Source organism: Suricata suricatta, chromosome 2 (assembly GCF_006229205.1).
Source record: "Suricata suricatta isolate VVHF042 chromosome 2, meerkat_22Aug2017_6uvM2_HiC, whole genome shotgun sequence".
NCBI classification, from domain to species: domain Eukaryota; kingdom Metazoa; phylum Chordata; class Mammalia; order Carnivora; family Herpestidae; genus Suricata; species Suricata suricatta.
Window position 1 is genome coordinate 60990892 of NC_043701.1, and position 18540 is coordinate 61009431.

The 18540-nt window shown below is 46.8% G+C and overlaps 1 protein-coding gene across 1 annotated transcript in view; it reads left to right on the forward strand.

Annotated features, from left to right (window-relative positions):
• COG5 (component of oligomeric golgi complex 5) overlaps positions 1 to 18540 on the forward strand; it is a 302966-nt gene that overhangs the window by 279869 nt on the left and 4557 nt on the right. Inside the window, exons 18-21 of the mRNA XM_029927167.1 lie at positions 23 to 260; positions 6001 to 6077; positions 14807 to 14933; positions 15346 to 15425. Coding sequence (XP_029783027.1) covers positions 23 to 260; positions 6001 to 6077; positions 14807 to 14933; positions 15346 to 15425 — 522 coding nt within the window. The remainder of the gene's footprint in view (positions 1 to 22; positions 261 to 6000; positions 6078 to 14806; positions 14934 to 15345; positions 15426 to 18540) is intronic.

The following is an 18540-nucleotide window of genomic DNA, read 5'->3' on the forward strand; positions in this document are numbered from 1 at the left end:
GTCTGTTTTTTCCCTTTCGCAGGTCATTATCCAGCTCAGGAAAGCCTGACGTTCCTTGTTCTCTGTACATGAAGGAGCTTCAGGGTTTCATTGCCAGAGTTATGAGTGACTACTTTAACCACTTTGAATGCTTGGATTTTGTCTTTGACAATACTGAAGCTATTGCCCAAAGAGCAATTGAACTTTTTATTCGCAATGCCAGTCTCATAAGACCTCTGGGCGAAGGTGGGAAGGTCCGACTTGCTGCTGATTTTGCTCAGGTAAATTGATGCATAGCTACAAAGGGGGAAATGTTTCAGCCTCTATAGTACCTATCTATTGAAAGACTAAGTATGTGTTCTTTTGGGGTTTTAAAGAGTTGAAGCTTTAATAAAGAAAAATAAATTCATTTAAACTGACTTGGTATAAAAGAGAGAGAAGAGTTTAGAGATACTTTCATCCCAGATTTTTTTTCTTTATTTAAGAGTCATCACTCATGTTTGAGATTTCAAAGTTAAGGTGAAGTAGTTCATTCTACATTACAGAAACACATCCCATTTTGACATAACTTTGGGCTTTTCTATTATCATCCTACAAGATCAGTGTTAATAAGAGTAATTGATTAATTTTGCTGGAAAACCATATAGGCAATGAAATTTCCTTCAAATACTGTAAAGAGGCTAGCCGTTGGCATGTAAAGAGAAAACGCTCCTAGCATATCTCTAATCCTCTAGTGGCCAGCTCAGTGTGCCAATACAGTGTTCTAATTCATTTAGGTGTACAGTGGACCAGCTAGATGGAGGGTCTGATTATTTGGTTTCTTTCTGTTGAACAGATTACCTTTCTTGTGTATGGCCAGCCTTGAAGTCATTCCAGTCTCTCAAACCATGATCACCTCTTATGGAAAGGGTTTTTTTCCTTTTTCCTTTAGACAGATTTTTGGAAGCCTTTCAGCAATATCAGAGGCCAAGAAGAAATCCCTCAGACATACACTTGAGTTAAAAGATTCAGAAAGAGATCATTCATATTTACATAGTATGTCAAAGGTGAACTCATTTTTTTAAGCCTCTCCAAGCTGTTAACTTTACTAGTCTAAATAGTCATTCAGATGGATTATTCATAGTTTGCCAGATCCTCCCTGCTTATAAAGATAGTCAATTTTTAATGTCCTCATTTATCCCTGTGTGTATCTGGGGGCAGGTCTGGGTTCATTATTCCCTCACTGAGAAGATGTGGTCCACTCCTTATACTGGGGTGATTGTCAGACACTCCCTCATACCTGATAGAGGCACAGGTACATTATCTCATGTTTCAAGAGCCAGACTCTTTGCATACTAATTGGTCCAGAATTAGTCATTTTCCTCCCCAAACGATACACCTGACACTACCCAACCATAGTAAAGAAGCTTCCTTTGGGAAATATGCCTGTAGTGGCCTAGGCATCAAAATAGAAGTTAAATGTTACCATTCATGTTGCTCCTTTGACCTTTCCCCATTTTCATCAGCTACATTCTCATGCCCCCTTACACTTTGCTTTGTTGTTACAGGTACACTCTGTCTTAAAGAGGATTGTACATAAGCAGTGTGTTTACTTGTCCTTGATTGGGCCCTAAGCAGCTTGCTGGGCTGAGGGCACGGCCCTGTACCAAGTCCTGCTCTTGACAGAAACACTAGACTCAAACGGGTGTCTGTTCTCTTTTCCCTTTCCTCCGGAATTTTGTTTTTCTGTTCCTGTCCTCTTGGCTTCCTGGGCTCCCTCCCCCACCAGTTTATTTGCATTCGGCTCCAGCTGGTCCTTGAGTCACTTTCCTGGAGGCAGCACTGCAGTCGAAGAGGCCGTGAGCAGAACCGGAGAGGACCTCCTCGTGGCTGGTTGTTGTTTTAATGAGATGTCCCCTTATGAGTCTTGAGAGATGGAGAGCATTGTCCTGGGACCCCCGGAGCCGGCACCTGCTCCACAGGCACAGTGGCCGGTGACAGGTTGACTCCCACCTTCCAGAAGCCACATCATTCAGAATTCTGTTTGGCATTTCTTCTTCCTTAAGACATGTTGCCCAGTAAGCCAAGCCTTTTCTCAGCTCCCTTCCCTTAAGATCAGTGAAACTCATTAGTCCTGATTACCAACTTATGCTCCAGGGCAACCTCTCTTTACCATTTCTTAAATATAGAAGCAGCAGCATCTACTCAGTTTTAAGAATCTGTTTGCCAGCCCTGCGATGACTGGCTGCTGCAGTCTGTGTGGTGCTAAGTCCTTTGTTCCCTCCCAGACCGCGTGTCCCCGCTTCAGAGCGTCCTGCCACTCAGCTTGCATATGGTCTCTACCCTGTGGGCTGTGGGCACAGGAAAGACAGGAGGAAGCGCTATTATAGGTAGTCACGTTGTACCCAGTAGCCGTGGCAGGTAATATCCAGCTACTCCCCCCGTTACTGACAAAAATTACAGCGAGTTGGGGGTTTTAACTGGACCTGGCTTCTTGCCACACCACGGCTGTGCGGTGCTGCGCCTCAGCTTTCAGGATCATATCTGATTGGACATGTTTTCCTGGGAGAGTCAAACACTGAGAAGGTATTACCCTGACATTTGTATTCATGACTCGCCTCAGCTGGGGACTGGAAAGTCCTTTGACTGCCTTGGTATTGAACGTTCTATCAGTTTGTATTCAAAATGAAACAAAGCCGCCGAGGCCACTGGAATCAAGAACACACAAATCCTCTCTGGGTTTTAAAAGTATTCTTGTGATAAGAGTGCCTGCTCTGCTGGCATAAAGAACAGGAGAAGGAGCTCGGGAAGAGCCCCAGAGGAGTGGGTTTGGGATCGCTGACTAGTTGTCATTCAGTCCGCTTGCAAAGACAGATTATGGCATCTTCTAACAGTTTCTTTAGGAACCCTAACCTGTCCCCTCTGGCACCGTTGCACAGGTGAAAGGGAGAGTAGTTGCCCGGTGCCATCTGGAGGGTCTGTGGTGAGGGAAGTGCCCGACGTGCAGCCTCCTTAGGAATCAGGTCATGGGCATGAGGCGGTTTCCTACAGGTAATTAATTCCCTACTGTGACCACATGCTCTTTGTGTCTACACTGATCATACAGCAGTTCTAAAACACTAAGCTTGTTCGAGGCCACTGGGGTCTGCTGACTAAAATCCCTCGGGGGATTTGTCCACACTGCCCTCTGCAGCACGCACTTCCCTCCGCCCCTCAATTTCCTTTCTTCTCCGAGGGAAAGGGTGGCCAGTGGAATTGGCATTGATTTATTTACTTGGTAGTACTCCTAGCAGTTTCTTGTTATAGGTCTTCTGGTGCCCTTTAGATAGACATATATATCGTTTTTTGGCCCAAAAATATAAATTTGGAAAGGAAAACAAAATTCCCAAGATTTCCATTCTAGTTGCCTTTTCTCCTGAGCAGTGTCAGGCCAGGAGAGCGGTAGGAATATCCACAGATGCCCTGTGGCTAACCAAATGTCTGCGATGGGTACAGAGCCGCTCTGTAATTAGTTCACCGTGCCTGCAGCTGACCACTCGCCCCCTGCGAACACGCCGTTTGCCCATCCGTGGCCAATTGTAGAGCCCCTCCTCTAAAAGGAACACTCTTGCCCTCTAGAAACACTTCCTTTATTGTTTGATGGAATTCTGGCAGAAGAAAATGGTTTTCAGTACCCTAGAGGTCCTTTGTTTATTTTAAAATTTTAATATTTTGAAATTGTCCTATGGCATAGAAATCTCCTGTACCATCATAGATTACACAGCAATTCAAGGTTTTCCTCTCTTATATTACAGTTTTTCCCTAGCTCCTTAAATTGGCTTTAACATTCCATTCTGCTCAAGTGCTGAGGCAAAGGTTTTTTGGCTTAATCTTTGAAGATGATGAAGCCCAGCAGGATAATTGAAGAAAATGACAAAAATATTTCATGAAAAATACTTCATGTAATCCCAGTGTGTAAAAACCATCTCCCAAGTTTCCCCCCACCACACATGTATATGATTACAATTACCAAATCAGGGATACATGATAATAGCACTTTTACTTTGTGCTCAGTGTAAAATAAATGCCATTTTCTGAAGTGAAGGAACTAAACAGTAATTCCATCAAGTGAAGGAACTAAGCAGGCCCCAAGAAGTTGTCTTGTTTGAAAACATTGGCTTGAACCTGCTCTGTTTTGCTTTGTTGACAAGAATCCTGACTTTTTTTTTAAACCTTGACTTTTCCCTTTTTATGTACTTAATCTTCTGTATTTCAGAGTTTTCTAACCATGTTGAGGTTTCCCTCTAGACACAGAGGGCATATTCTGTCTCTTCTGTATGTTAGTAGAGAAATCACTTGTTCCACCTAGAAATTCCACTAGTTGCCCTCAAAACTATCTCCAAGAAGCTGTCCTCCGCTTCCCCTGTGCCAGTCAGTTCATACATTTGATACCACACTTGTTATTTTGCTTAATAATAACCGTCTGTGTATATAGCTATATGCAGTATATGTATGTGTATATGCACATGCACACAGCTTTTTATGATTTTGATGAATAATTATTATTTAAATAAATATGGGGTGCTTGGGTAGCTCAGTCAGTTAAGCACCCAACTCTTGATTTCAGCTAAGGTCATGGTCTCACGGTTTGTGAGTTTGAATCCTGTTAGGGCTCTGCACTGATTGTGCAGAGCCTGCTTGGGATTCTCGCTCTCTTGCTCTCTCTCTCTCTCTCTCTCTCTCTCTCTCTCTCTCTGTGCCCCTCCCCCACTCATGCTCACTTGCTCACTCTCTCTCGAAATAAAAGTATACACTGGTCCTTTAAAGTAGGTAGGTAGACAGACAGACAGACAGATAAATAGATAATCTTCACTAAATTTGAAAGCGCTCCCAGAAGGCAAGATCTTCTCATTCCCATGTCTGACTTGGTGCCTAGCAATTAATAGGGAATCAAAAATGTTTCTCAGATGAGTGATCATTTAGGTCTCCATGGTCTTAGAGTGGGGAAGATTTGAGCTATATTTTAGACGAATAACCAGCAGGACCGAATTTCTACTTTCCATTCCTGTGTTTTCTTGAAGAAAGATGCTCCATTACTTTTTTCAAACATTTTCTAAACTGTTCTTTACCAGGGTCCTGGTGATGGCAAGAGAGGGGGACCTGTTTACCACCTGAGTCCCGCTTCGGTGAAAACTTGCCACTTGCCAGATAAAGAACAGACAGCCTCCAGCCCCCTTTAGTGACAGAATGTCCTGTCAGAGGAGGAAGATAAAGTGGAATCAGTAGTTCTTGAGTCAGGAAGCCAATTAACTCGGTAGTAATGTAAAAGAGGGAATTTGCAGGGAGAGGGGAAAGTGGGTGATGGGCATGGAGGAGGGCCCTTGTTGGGATGAGCACTGGGTATTGTATGGAAACCAATTTGACAATAAATTATATTAAAATAAAAATAAAAATACTGGTAATAATTGCCACCATTTAACAAGCACTTCATGATACACACATACTGCTTTGTGGAGGTCTCTGTGTTATTTGTATACTTCTGTGACATGGTGTTATCTCCATTTGACAGATGGGAACCTGGAAAAAGAAGTGAAGTCCAGGGCCGCACAGTGGTCCTTGTATTTGGAATTTGACACAGTTGTGCTACCTCCAGAGTTAGTGCTTTTAATCACATGGGCCAGCTGGATGAGAACTGTCGTTATTTAAACTTAATCTAAAAACGCTTGTGATGCCCACTTAAAGTAAGGCACCCAGTCTTAAAAACCTTCCCTTCTCCAATCTTCCACTGGAGAAAAGATCTAAGCCTCCTCCTTTTACATAACCAAAACATGTTCTATTTTCTTGAAGGAATTGTCTCTTGTTACACTCCTTTACTAAATGCAAAAGTTGTCTAAGTTCATGCCTTTTATTAAATTTAATTAAATTTCAAAATGTGCCTCACAGTCCGGGTAAAATTATGTTTACTGCGAACTATGATTTTCTGTGACCCAGGTGTGTGTCCCAGTTCAAAACAGGATTCTGACATATTCTGACAAAACCATGGAGTATCTTTTAATGTTTCAGATGGAGCTGGCCGTGAGTCCGTTCTGCAGAAGAGTGTCTGATTTAGGAAAGTCCTATCGGATGCTGAGGTCATTCAGGTGAGACCTAGTTCCTTTATTGCGGTTGATGTATCCAGATCCTATTAGCAGATAAATCCCTTCCTACTATTCATGGCAAATATGAAATTGCCAATAGTCAACCATTTTGTGACCTATAGCAATGGCAATTTCATATGGTTTATCTTAAAAGTTATTATTGAAACCAGAAACCCATATAGAATTATGTGCAGTGATGTGTGTGTGTGTGTGTGTGTGTGTGTGTGTGTGTGTGTGTGTATAGTGACTTTTTAGTTAAAATTCACAAGACAGGATTGATAAATTTTATGTTCTTTCAAGGAGTATTTTTTTAATTCATTCTTACAGAAATATATTGAGTAGTAATATCAGGCAATTTGTAATTATCTAGGCATCTTTTTCTGAAATTTTCATTTGTTCATATATCATATTCAATCTAACCTACCTCTAAAGGTCAGAGATTAGATTTGAAAGCAAAACTATTAAATAGAATATTAAAAGAGTTTAGTGGTGAAATGAGGGAATAACTATAAAGATGGGCTAATGCAATTGAGCACAGATTTATAATTGAACTTCATAGAGACCAGTTCAAAAAGAAAAACAGTAAGTTAATTCAAATCCACTACCTTAGAATACACCAATTTATGGGAAAATCCTTTTCAGTGCTGGGTGTTTAAATAGGCCTTTCACCACTTTAGATTGTAAGGAACACTGAATAGCTTAATAGCTATGGCTGTTTATTCAATAAGCCAAACTTTACCACATCGTGGCACATGCAGAAAATGTGTATGTTAAAAAAGACAACCAACCCTGAGGGCTGAGGGCACCAAACATAAATACCCATTTTTCTACCACACCATTCTAGATAGGAAACCTGATATAGCTGTCCAGAATATCCAAGACCAAGATGGTCTTCGAATGTTTCTTTATGAAGATAAGCGAAGAGATTCCAGGCAAGCAGTTTGCTAAAAACTGGCTCAAAACTAGGAACCAGGGTAACCAATAAGTAGTGTGACCTTTAAAGGACTGCTTCACTAGCTTATGCTATCCAAGCTTTTGATAGTAGAAAATCCAGGTGTAATGTCACTTGAAACGTAAGAATCCAAGGTTGTTCATCGAAAGGAGAGCCCTATGCTTTTTCTTGCTTATTTGTAATTGGCCAAGATTTCTTCTTAATGCCAAAACAGGAGCCTGAATTCTTTTTCTCAAATGTGCATTTTACAGTGTGGGATTTAAAAAATACTTGAAGAGGGATCACAAATGTTTTCAGATACCTACTTTGGATCTGCTCATACCTTTTAAAAAGTATTTAAATATTTTGTTGACATCTTAGGGTTTGACATTACCAAGCACAGCCAGGTCGAAAGATTAAGAGGTCCTGAGGTCACTGGTCCACCTGTTACCTGCCTGTACCATAAAAATAACCTCAGTAAGACTCCTGTGAAGTCACTTGCTGAGTTATATGGTAACCCAGCAATCCTAGGGGTGAGAAGGCACTGCCCTGAGTTACAGAATCAGCTGGTATTCTGGAGGCCATTACCCAGCCAGCCAGTGAGCAAAATGTGGGAAAGCTGTGATTTGGGATTTGCCGTTTTAAGATTAGGCTATTATTTCTGGTAGTCTCAGCTTCCATGTTTATTGCATGTATATGAATTAAAATAGTGCTTATCTTTCCGTGTGCTGAGGCAAGATGGCTTTTATCCACGTGCTCTTAAATTGTATCATGGAGTAGGACACAAGTTCTGAGGGTTTCACCTGAGATCAGTTCTGTTGTCAGTCATGTAAAATGGGAAATTTCTGGCAAGTCTCCTAATTCTCACTTGAGAAAATGAATCTCTAATGAAGCTTTTGAAGTTTAGTGGTGACACCTTCTAGTACCAACTTATGGACTAAAAAATTAATACTGATCAACATATAATTTTTAAAAACTTAATGTTTTTTTAAATTTTTTTAACATTTATTTATTTTTGAGAGACAGAGAGGCAGATTATGAGTGGGGGAGGGGCAGAGAGAGAGGGACACAGAATCGGAAACAGGCTCCAGGCTCAGAGCTGTTAGCAGAGCCCGATGCAGGACTTGAACCCCTGAACTATGAGGTCATGACCTGAGCCAAAGTCAGACACTCAACTGACTGAGCTACCCAGGTGCCCCAAAGCACTTAATGTTTCTTATAGCTAGCTTCTCTGATGGGGCCATGGCCAGTCTAGATGACTGAAGCAAGTGGTTTGCATCAGCAGTCTCTCACCTTCCTCACGGGACCTCAACTCTTGAATTTTAGCTGCTCTAGTGACAGGGGCAGAATTGTTCCTTTCTGTACTTGTGCAGAACTGCCTCCTTCTCTCCTGGGCTTCTCTTGCCCCTGAACTTCCTCCTGCAGGTGACTCCTTAGCACCAGGGCCTAGGCACACAATTTAATAAGAACAATCGTGTCTTGCCTAAGGAGCGTGCTCTATAACTTGAATTTAGTGAAAACTTCTAACACTAATGTCCAGATACCAATCTATTCCTGCAGTTAGATTGAATCTACTGAAATCTGTTGACTTGAACACTTTCTCAGTTGTTTGATAGGACTTGGATGACCATTTGAGAAAGATTCTAGGATGAACTGCATCAGGAAATAAAACGAAAACAGTGTATTCTAGGGTAAAAATCTAGCTCTAGTCTGCAAAGAATGTTTTAGGGCCCACCTTTTGGGAAGACAGACATCAGTACATGCCATTTACCCCTGTCTATAAACACTGTTGGAAAAGCCCGGCTTCGTCACAGTTGTCACGTGAGGAGACTGACGTAGGAAAGCTTACCTCTATGGAGGGTCCTACACAGTCCTTCTCTAGACAGGAGAGATTCAGTACTGAGTAATCTTTGTTCCAGCATCCCAACAGTAAACCTTCTATTTGCCTCCCTGCAAAAACATGTTCAGTATCTGTCTTGTCTCCAGACAGTCCCAGGCAATTGCAATGGAAGGGCCCGCTCTTGTTAATTCTCTCATCTGTGCTGGGAGCCGTGACCAAGGTGCCATGTACATGACTGATCTTGGCTCTCCTTCCTGGGTCTCTTCCCCAAAGGTTCTGAATCCCCAGTTCAGTCAGAACCAGTTCAGTGGCAGTCGTAGGAGGTTGGCTAAATAATCTGCCACACTCCTAGGGTCAAGTATATGCCGCCATTAACCATTTATAATAGGAAAAAATAACTTTGTAATGTATCACAAAATGAAAAAACAGGCTAGTAAACAGGATATATGATATGATTTCTGCTATTTTTAAAATAATTGTATGTGTGGAACAGAAAAGTCAAGAAGGATAAACGTCAATATTTTTGATGGTAGGATTGTCACTGGTGAGTTTTCCTTTAGAGGTTTTCTGTATTTTTTGTGGTTTTTTTTCCTTGGTTGTTTTATAATTATAGTTAGAAAAGCCAGCAAATATATTTTACAGTCCCTCTTGTAGTGTTATTTCCATTTAAAACTAACAGGGGAGCTAAAAAATGATGTAAAGTATTGTAAAACACCTTGTAAGGCGGGGAGCAGGGTGAGAAAAACAGGCGGCCATGGAATAAAACCCAAGTTGGCCTTCACCTGAATCAGAGGCGGCGGCTGCCAGGGAGGCTGGCAGGCAGGCAGGCCCCGTGCAGTGCCCTTTCTGTGAGGGGGAGTGACAGTGCCAGCCGGACACCCTCCAGTCCAGGCCCCTGGGGCAGCACCCCTCCCCCACGTCCACCACACACACACACACACAACACACACACACACACACACACACACACACACGTTCACGCTCCTCTCCACCGTGATGGATGTCATCTGCTGCAGGCCATTTGCTTCTTGACAGTAATAGTAGTGGACTGGTGAGTTAAGCCAGCAAACTTCTTGCCTACATTTACATTTTACTGTCTCCTGTAGACCTTCTCAGGCAGCAGGAATTTTTTCTTCCCCAGGACAGAATACCGCCTCAGAAAGCTGCTGACATTAAGGATCTGCCCTTGGGTGATTGGTATTTGCACACAAGACACATCCTTGTCCATCCCTCTGCGGCAGGGCATTGTCCCCTAGGTGGGGGCTGCACAGGCGGGTACCCTAGTTCCACCTGGCCGGGAGCCTCAAAGTATTCTCAGGGCAGATCTTCGTGAGGCAAGGGATGGAAAAGGGATGGCATGCTTTCACCAGCTCAGGGACACAGACCCTGCCTCAGACAGGCCCCAGCACCTCTGCTCTGGAGGGCAGAGCTTCGTCTCTGGATTATGTCCACAGCATGCTCTGCCTGAAGCCATCAGGAGACAGGCTGCCACTATGGAGCTGCTGGCAAGAGGGGTGGGAGAGGAAGGAAACCATCAGCAACCTCGGAGGATAGAACTCAGCTGAAGGCGCAGGGAGGGTGTGCTGTGTCTGAGGGCTGTACTTACGTGCCCGCAGGTTTGCAGAATGGAGGGCAGCCATCTTCGCAGCTCCCATCTTTAGCACCAGGAACCCTAAGCGTGTTCTTTCCTTTCTTTTCCCTTGTGAAGCTGGGGTCCTTAGCCCATCCGTGAAGTAGCTACTTCCCCAAGGTTTCTGGATTCTGTACTCCAAGTTTCAGGTTTCAACATCGTAACCAGAAGGCAGCCACATCCTGGGCTCAATTTGGTTTCTTCTTTGCTGATATTTGGCAGTACTGGGAGCCCCCTGGTAAACGTGCAGGGACAGGCATTTTCCTGATTGACATTTCTTATTCTGGCCGTCCGTATTTGACTACTGACTGCGTGCTCAGGCCATGTGCTAAGGGTTCCACTGATACGCCACCTTTTGGCCTTCATCGAGACACAAGGCAGGAGTGAGCTCCTGGAGGCCTTGATGCTAAGAGGGGTTGGTGGCCAGTGCTGCATGTCTGAAGGTCCTGTGGGAATTCCAGGGCTGCCTGATCCCCAAGCTGTGCTTGTAAATACTATACCCCAGAGCTTATTCCAGAAGTTCCCATTTGTTTTCACTCTGATTTTAGAATAGCATCTGAATGCGTATATAAATCATCCAGGAAAATGTCTGTTTAAAGAGAATTCAAACTCCTCACTTTAGTGGTGGTGACCTCTTGCTATGAATGTTTAGCCAAATAGACACTTATTTCCAGGTGGTGTCTTCCTGAAACCCTGCCTCCTTTCCCGCCTGGTCTGCTGGGGTCGATGACATCTAGACCCTAAGAAAGGAAGCTGAGAGTTCTCTAACCTCTTTACTTTGAGCCTTGACTCACCTGCAGCCCTCAGCCTCCTGCTCTGTTCTCTCCTGGGACCACATTGCCCCTTGTGCCACAGATCCGGGCGCCTGATGCAAGCCTCCACCATTCTCTTCACCTCTCCAGAAGGAGACCCTCGTGTGCTCTGTGCAGGGGGGAAGTGTGTTCCCTCCCCTGCTCTCTCATTTATCTGCTGTTTCCAGATCTCAGTGCACGTTCTCAGGAGCCTTGCCAGCTTTCCAGGCACCCGAGTGAAAGGAGGTTTGCCCTGACGGGTGGCGGGTGGTGTGGACCACCACTGATGATGCATGTGGATGCAGGAATAGCAGTGTCACTTCACTTGGTCACTGGCCTGCACTGAAGCCCGCCAGCCACCCGACCAGGAGTCCCATCAGTGTGGAGACCCCTTGCTGTAAAGACTGCTTCTTCTAATGGGACCTAATAGTGTTGATTAATTAGGACTGCCTGCTGTCTGTAAAGTTTAACCTTGAAAGTGCTGCTCTGTTTAGTGTGTTCTCTAAGAATGATGCTGTGGCATTTGGGGTAACTGCATTTTATAACACCTTAATTAATTTCCTTTTGTTCTTCATGTCACCTCAGATGGTGATTTATTTTTTAACTCACCAGTATTTCAGATTCCACCTGGAATCAGGGAGAAGGGAGTTCTCGTGCTGTGTTCTTGCTCACGCCTCAAACGAGCACCAGAAGTAAAAGTCTGCCTTTGGTGTGTTCAGGTACTTATGTCGGTGACACGTAGTGCAGAATCAGATCCAGTGCGGCTCTCTGTGGCTCTTTTGGCAGTCCTTGCAGTGGCAAGACTGGGAGATTTGGCCTTGGCAGAAAATTAAGTGCTGTGACTCAGCCACAGAGGGACAGGTGATGAACAGACCCGCTTGTGCGAGCTGGTTCTTGCCATGCGCCGTTGTGCAGGCACATCAGCTGGCAGCCACTGAGGGGGTCACCGGTGAGCTTCCCTCCCCCCGTCCTGTCCTCAGGCTCTTCCGCCCCGGCGTTGTTCGCAGTGTGCGTCAAGAATAGATCAAAGGAAAGAAAAACATGGTATTCAAACCATGAAAGCAATTTAATTGCTGTAGCTATATTTCATGTTTGACTTTAAACCCCCTGAGGTAAAAGAGAACCTGAATCAGCTATGTTACTCTCATTTTCGGAAGGAAGAAGATACATGAGTTTTAAGAGAAAGACCCATGTTTGTCGGTGCAGGATCCTAAAGCGCCTGTATGTGGGACGTCGTGTACAGAGCACCGAGAGACACAGGGGCCAACATTCTCAGTCGTCCTGTAGTAGAGGCAGAAGGGATCCTGTGTGACTGCTCTTTCCTAAGCCAAGGCCTGTCACACAGGCCTGGCCCCCGAGGGCCTCCTGTCATGAAGCAGGGTTCAGGATGAATCATACCAAAATGAGATGGCCTGGGCAGAGAGAGCTTTCCTCAGGTGTGGGCAGAGCCTCGCAGGGCCAGAGAGGCTGGGAGTGGGGTGAAGGCGTGAGTTCTGTCTCCCTGCATCCCCCCCAGTGGCTGTCAGGCGTGCGGGGCCTGTGGGATGAGCCTGTGACCCGGTGCAAGGACCCTCCCCACAGCTCACACAGGAGCAGCCGTGGTGCAGCGAGCAGACCGTGGGACCACCAGCTGGCTTTGGAGTTGCAGGGAGCTTCCTGGGAATGCCAGCTGCCCCTGGGGACCTGGGCTGTGAGCTGTCTCTGCTGGTGGGACAGGAGGGCTCCGGTCTGCGAAAGCAGGACCAGCCACAGCCTCATCCCCATGCTGGCTGAGTGGGCGTCCCCTCATAGCCCTGTAGCAACATAAGGTCAAGCCAGGTGAAGATGATGCCGAGAGAGACCGTGTGATACGGCTGAAGTACACAGGAGACCAGAGGTCTGCTTAGACCCAGGGAGAATGTGGGGTCCCTTAAGAAATAATGGCGCGTCCTTCACGTGGTATCCTGCATACATTTGTTTTCCCAGGGTTTTCTATACTTGTTGACTATTTGAAAGTGTACTTTTACCAGGGTTCTCTGTTCCCTGCTGAGAATAAGTCTGTCTGCCCTACAAACACGTTGACCAGTTGCTACAGTTGATATCCTCAAAGAGGCTGCATGGCAAAGTTAAGAGCCAGGCTGTCTGGATTTGAATCCTTACTCTTAACTTTTCTAGCTTTTACATGGCCTCTCTACCCCTCAGTTTTCCCTACCTGTAGAATGGGGTTTGAACAGTCACTCCCTCATAGGGTTGTTGCAGGAATATTCGAGTGTTCGGACAGCCCCTGGCACATTGTGCGCACTGTGTGCGGTAGCTGTTGCCGTGGTGGTGGTCAAAGCCGGAGCTCTCCCCCAGATGGACGCACTCACGCAGGGACTTACAGGGATGCCTACAAGGAACACCAAACTTCCCTCAACGACCTCCTCATGGCTTCTCAGGAGCCTGCCTCTGCCTGCAGCTCTGAGCACGGGGCCCCACGAGAGCATCTGGGCCTGGAGCGTGTTCAAGGCCAGTGTAGTGTGGGCTCAGTGTGGCCACGGGAGGGCCTGGGCTGGAACTCTGTGGACCTTTGGTGATGGGCATCACAAGTGGACTAAAACGTTTCCACAGTGACTAAAGAGAAGAAATTACAGGAGAATGTTATTTGACAAAATGCTTGAAATTAGAAAAATCCGTACCCGACACAGGTTTCATTTACAACATAGTGAGTATAAAGACATTCTGATAGTAGTCTGGAATTGTATCACACACTCTGGAATCGTTTCTGCTCTGCCAAGAGGTGCCCTGCTCTTTCTCCTCTTCAGATGCAGCTGCAATAGCAGAGCCTGTCCTTACCTCCTGTCCATCAGAGCCCAAAGCCAAGGACTGGTCAATAAAAGTTTCCAGTTACTCTTGCCAGACTTTTGACAAGGTGGTGATTGGTGGTGGGGTAGGTGATGTGGAATGGTGGGTGTGGACCCCCGCGCATGTGGTGTGACGGAAGGGAGCTGGCATAAATCTTGATGGTAATGTTCAGCAAGGTAATAGTTTAGTACATGCGGGACATCATGGCGCCTTGAAAGTTGTGTAGACCATGTTTGCAGTTACCTAGCCTAGGTGATAGCCCAAAGAGGGATTTTTATTTAAAGTGAAAGCTGGAAGTTTTGAGCAAGGTAAGTAAGTGTCTCTGGGTTCTAACTATTTGAAGGTGTTATTGTTGCTCTGATTTCAGACTGTTAATCTGATGAGCACTACAAGGGGGATTTGCTGAGCTACCTTGACATCAAGTTACACCCCCAGGCCAGTGAGCTGGGGGCCAGGGAGGAGCTAACAGACAGGTCAGCCTCCCAGGGTGTATAGGTTGGGGGCGGGGGTGTCTGTCTTCAGGCTGAATTGGGGGTGGTGGTTGAGAAATGGCTAAGACTTAGTCAGTCTAGGACAAGTACTGTCATTCATTCTCTCACCATTATGCTATTCTAGTACTGCGCTGTTGTATTCTACTAACACGCTAAGATTCTTCTACCAAATCACCTCTTTCAGTATTGAACAAGGTGAAATAACTTTTGTTTTTTCTTCTCTTAGACCCCTGATCTTCCAGAAGAATGAACATGTGGCCACTAGCCCTGCACTGGGGGACGTTATTCCGTTCAGCATCATTATTCAGTTCTTGTTCACCAGAGCACCCCCTGAGCTGAAATCCCCTTTTCAGGTACTTAAAGCCAGAAGTCACTCATGAGTTCCCCTCCTCCTGTCACTGAAGGGGTTGCTGGCCTTCTCTTTCCTTCCTCAGTGAGGGATCTGTGCCTCAGCAGTGAGAGATTGCCCGGCTCCACGCCCACTCTCAGCAATGTAAAAGTCACCTCGGGGAAGCCAGAGTCCACCCTTTAAATATAATGACAATTTATGTTCATAAAGCATTTTTGTTGGAGGCCCCATTTTCTCTGCTTCCTCACCTTCAACTGGAGAATGGAAAAGGTTCCTTGGGAGTGAGGAAGGGACACCGAAGGCAGGCAGGCGTTGGGGTCATTTCACCTGGGGAATGGTTGAGCAGCACTGGCTGTCCTAGACAGACACCGTGCTCACCGCGCCTCTCCACCTGTCCCCCCCCACCCCCCCCACAGAGGGCAGAGTGGTCCCACGCACGCTTCTCCCAGTGGCTGGACGACCATCCATGTGAAAAGGACAGGCTCCTCCTCATCAGGTAAGACATGTGCTGCTGGGACCCCTACCTGGTCCACCCGCTGGGGGAGGGGGGCGCAGTGCGCATGTGCACGCAGTGGCACCTCCTCGTGGTGGGCTGCCTGCGGGCACAGGCAATGTGTGTGCGGGAAACCTGTGACTGCAGCCGTTGGGCACAAGGTGCTCTGCTGTCTGTGTCCTTCATGTCCACATCTTCGCATCGCCTGCTGTGTGCCCCCTGCCCAGTGCAGCCCTAAGAGCTGTGCACCCTGGTTTTAAAAACTGATGCACCCCGTGAAAAGCCCTAGGGCCCCGCTTCCTGCTTCATTTTCATATGTGTCACCTTTACTGAATTGGTGGAGCACAGATATGAGTAAACTTTTAAAAATACCCAAATGTGATCCAGTTATTAGCAGAAAACCAGGATGAAGCCAGCAGCCCTCCAGTCAGTCTCCGTGCTGAGGCCTGCGGGGCGGGGAGTAACTGCGCTCAGCAGGTGGCTCTCCCTCAGCACCCCCCCTGACAGTGCTCTCTCCCAAGTCACAGGCCTTCTGGCCACTAAATCCAGACGGTGCTGCCCTTGCCTTCGAGCTCTGTAGTTTTAGAGTTGACACAACGCCTCTTCCTTCTGGAAACGCCACACTGACTGAACTGTTCACTGTCTGCCAGGCCCTGGGGACACAAAGCAAAGCAAGAGAAGGCCTTCCCACCAAAGCTTCTGTGACACCTCTGTCATCTGCTTATATTCTCATCTGTCTGGTCGTTTTTGTTTTTTCCCTCGGTTTTGCTTGCAGAATTGTCTTCTGTCTACTCTTCAAATGCCATCATCTCCTACGGCTTGTGCCTGCTCTTTCTTTCAGGTTCTCTGTGTGCTTTGGTCCCCAGATGAGCTCTTGTAGACCCCTGACTCTCGTGATCTCCTCTGTTCTCGTGGATCCCAGGCTTGTGACTTACCTTGATCACCTGGGACTTGAGGCTAGTGACAAACTGGCCATCATATGTCACTCAAAAGTCCCACACAGTTCTCAAATCCAAAGTGTTCAAAATAAATCCTCATTTCTCCCAGACTCTACATCCCAGTTGGGTCTCTCTGTCACCCTCATTCTCCAAATCTCAGTTGGTCATACTTTCTAAGTAGCTCCAAGAGCCATTCTCTGCTCTCCCAGGACGTCCTAACGCTGTTGGTCTGGGGACCCCCGCACTCAGCAGGCCTTTGCTTGAGCCTCAGTGCAGAGTAATGAACGGGGTTCCCCAAAGCCGGAGTGGGGCGGATACGGTGAGGTGGTTCTCGACCATGCTCATGGGGCAGAGCCCTTTACAGAGCTTTGAGAAATCCTGGCGTCCAGGGCACACGCTCAGCTACCTCTGAATCTCCAGGGCCGGGACCTGGGAAAGGCAGCCCCCCAGCACAGCCGACACTGGGACAATGCACCGGCCTGGTGAGAGACCCCGCCAAGGAGGAAGCTGTGAAGGGCCAGTGGGAAAGCTGAGCTCCTCTCAAGATTTTGGGAGGGGCCCTGAGCCCTCATATTTGGGGCTCAGAGCAGGGTGGGAGGAGGGGCGGGGAGCCCCTGACCCTCCAGGGCCTGTGTGGATAGCTAGCAGATTCCCCTGGGCTCTGTTCGTCTCCCTTGCTCGTGTGGGACTCTCCTTACCCGTGGGGATGCCACAGGAGCCTCCCATGGGTTCGATGGGGCTCTCAGGTGGTGGGAAAATTCGGCTTGGGCCTAACTCACATTTGCTATGTCTTTGTGGATTCTAACCCCTGAGTCACAAAGACTTACTCAGGCTGCAGCACACAGGGCAACAAGGACCCAGGATTCAGTTAATTGGACAGGGCCCATTTTTGTCTTCTTAACAAGTTGGAATGAGTTCATCCACGACAGTTGTCCTGCTGTGGGTACATCACAAATCTGTTTTCTTTTGCTTCTCTTTAAAATGTCTCCTGAGTGATTTCATCGGTAGTGCTGTTGCTAAGCCTATATTTAGCCACTGAAAATCATGCTCAGAAATACTGTCATGCTTTTTAAATAAGGCCCATCCATCACTCTGCACATGTCTGATATCAGAACCTTCAAGCCCCAGGCAGAAAACTGAGCTCTCCTAGGGGGATTCCAAAACCCCATGTTCCCGCTACAGCCAAGAGAAGGAGGGAAGCTTGTCCTAGAGAATGTTCTGTCTTATCTGTTACTGCCAAACTAATTTTGTCCTTGCGTACTGAAGCACCGCTGGGTGGACTCCTCCCTGTAGATACACCCAGGGTGAGTATTGCTCTTTAAATGTCAGTAAGTTCGTTCTGACCTTGGGGCAGAGCTTGTCTCGTGCCCATCCGCTCTCCTGGCACAGTGTTAAGTTGTCATAAATAGGCCAAGTCGAGGAGAGTTGCTGCTGTTCAGTAAGTGACAAATAATGAACTCTCTCCTGTCTTCCTTTCTGTTTCCTTTAGACACCAGAGGTTTCTCTAGAATATGAGTGGATACTGGTCATGCTAATTTTAAAATCAGACTGATCACTGACTCCTGGGGCCAAGTGGTATTGGTGGGAAAAGACTGTCCTCCCCCCTTCCCTGCCCCCAGGCAGGTGCCGTGGACATGTTTGCCCCCAGGGACAAAGGCGACAGCCGAAGGAGTGCCTGTGGTTCTGTGGGTGTTGCGTGGAGACTGATTCCTCAGCTCTGCAGAACTCTTGATTCCTGCCACTGCGCAGCAGCTCTTCTGTTTGTGGCCCTGTCCTGCTCTGCTCTCCCTCCGTCTGTGTTGAACGCCTGTTTTCTGGTGTCGGAAATGTTGACGAGCCCTATTTGCCCATTGGGACCTTTTATCTGCGCAATTAACGCACAATTGTCGGTGCCAGGTGCATCCTGGAACCCGTTGCCCTCCTGTCTCTCAGGGCCTGCAGGCTGAGAACCGTTCCTGTCCTCTGTGCTGCTGCAGAGCAGCGGGGTCCCCACTGATGAGAGTTATGTTTGGTCCCTCCTCCCGGTGTCCCTGCGGCACTGGGTGCCTGAGATGGGACCAAGAGGAAGGATGGAGCCTGGGGGAAGCAGGGACTCTCCTGCCTGGATGGGCACGTGGTAGATCTGGAAGCCGTTTATGGGTTTCAGCATGAAGCGCACCGGTATTATTGACTGATAGGAA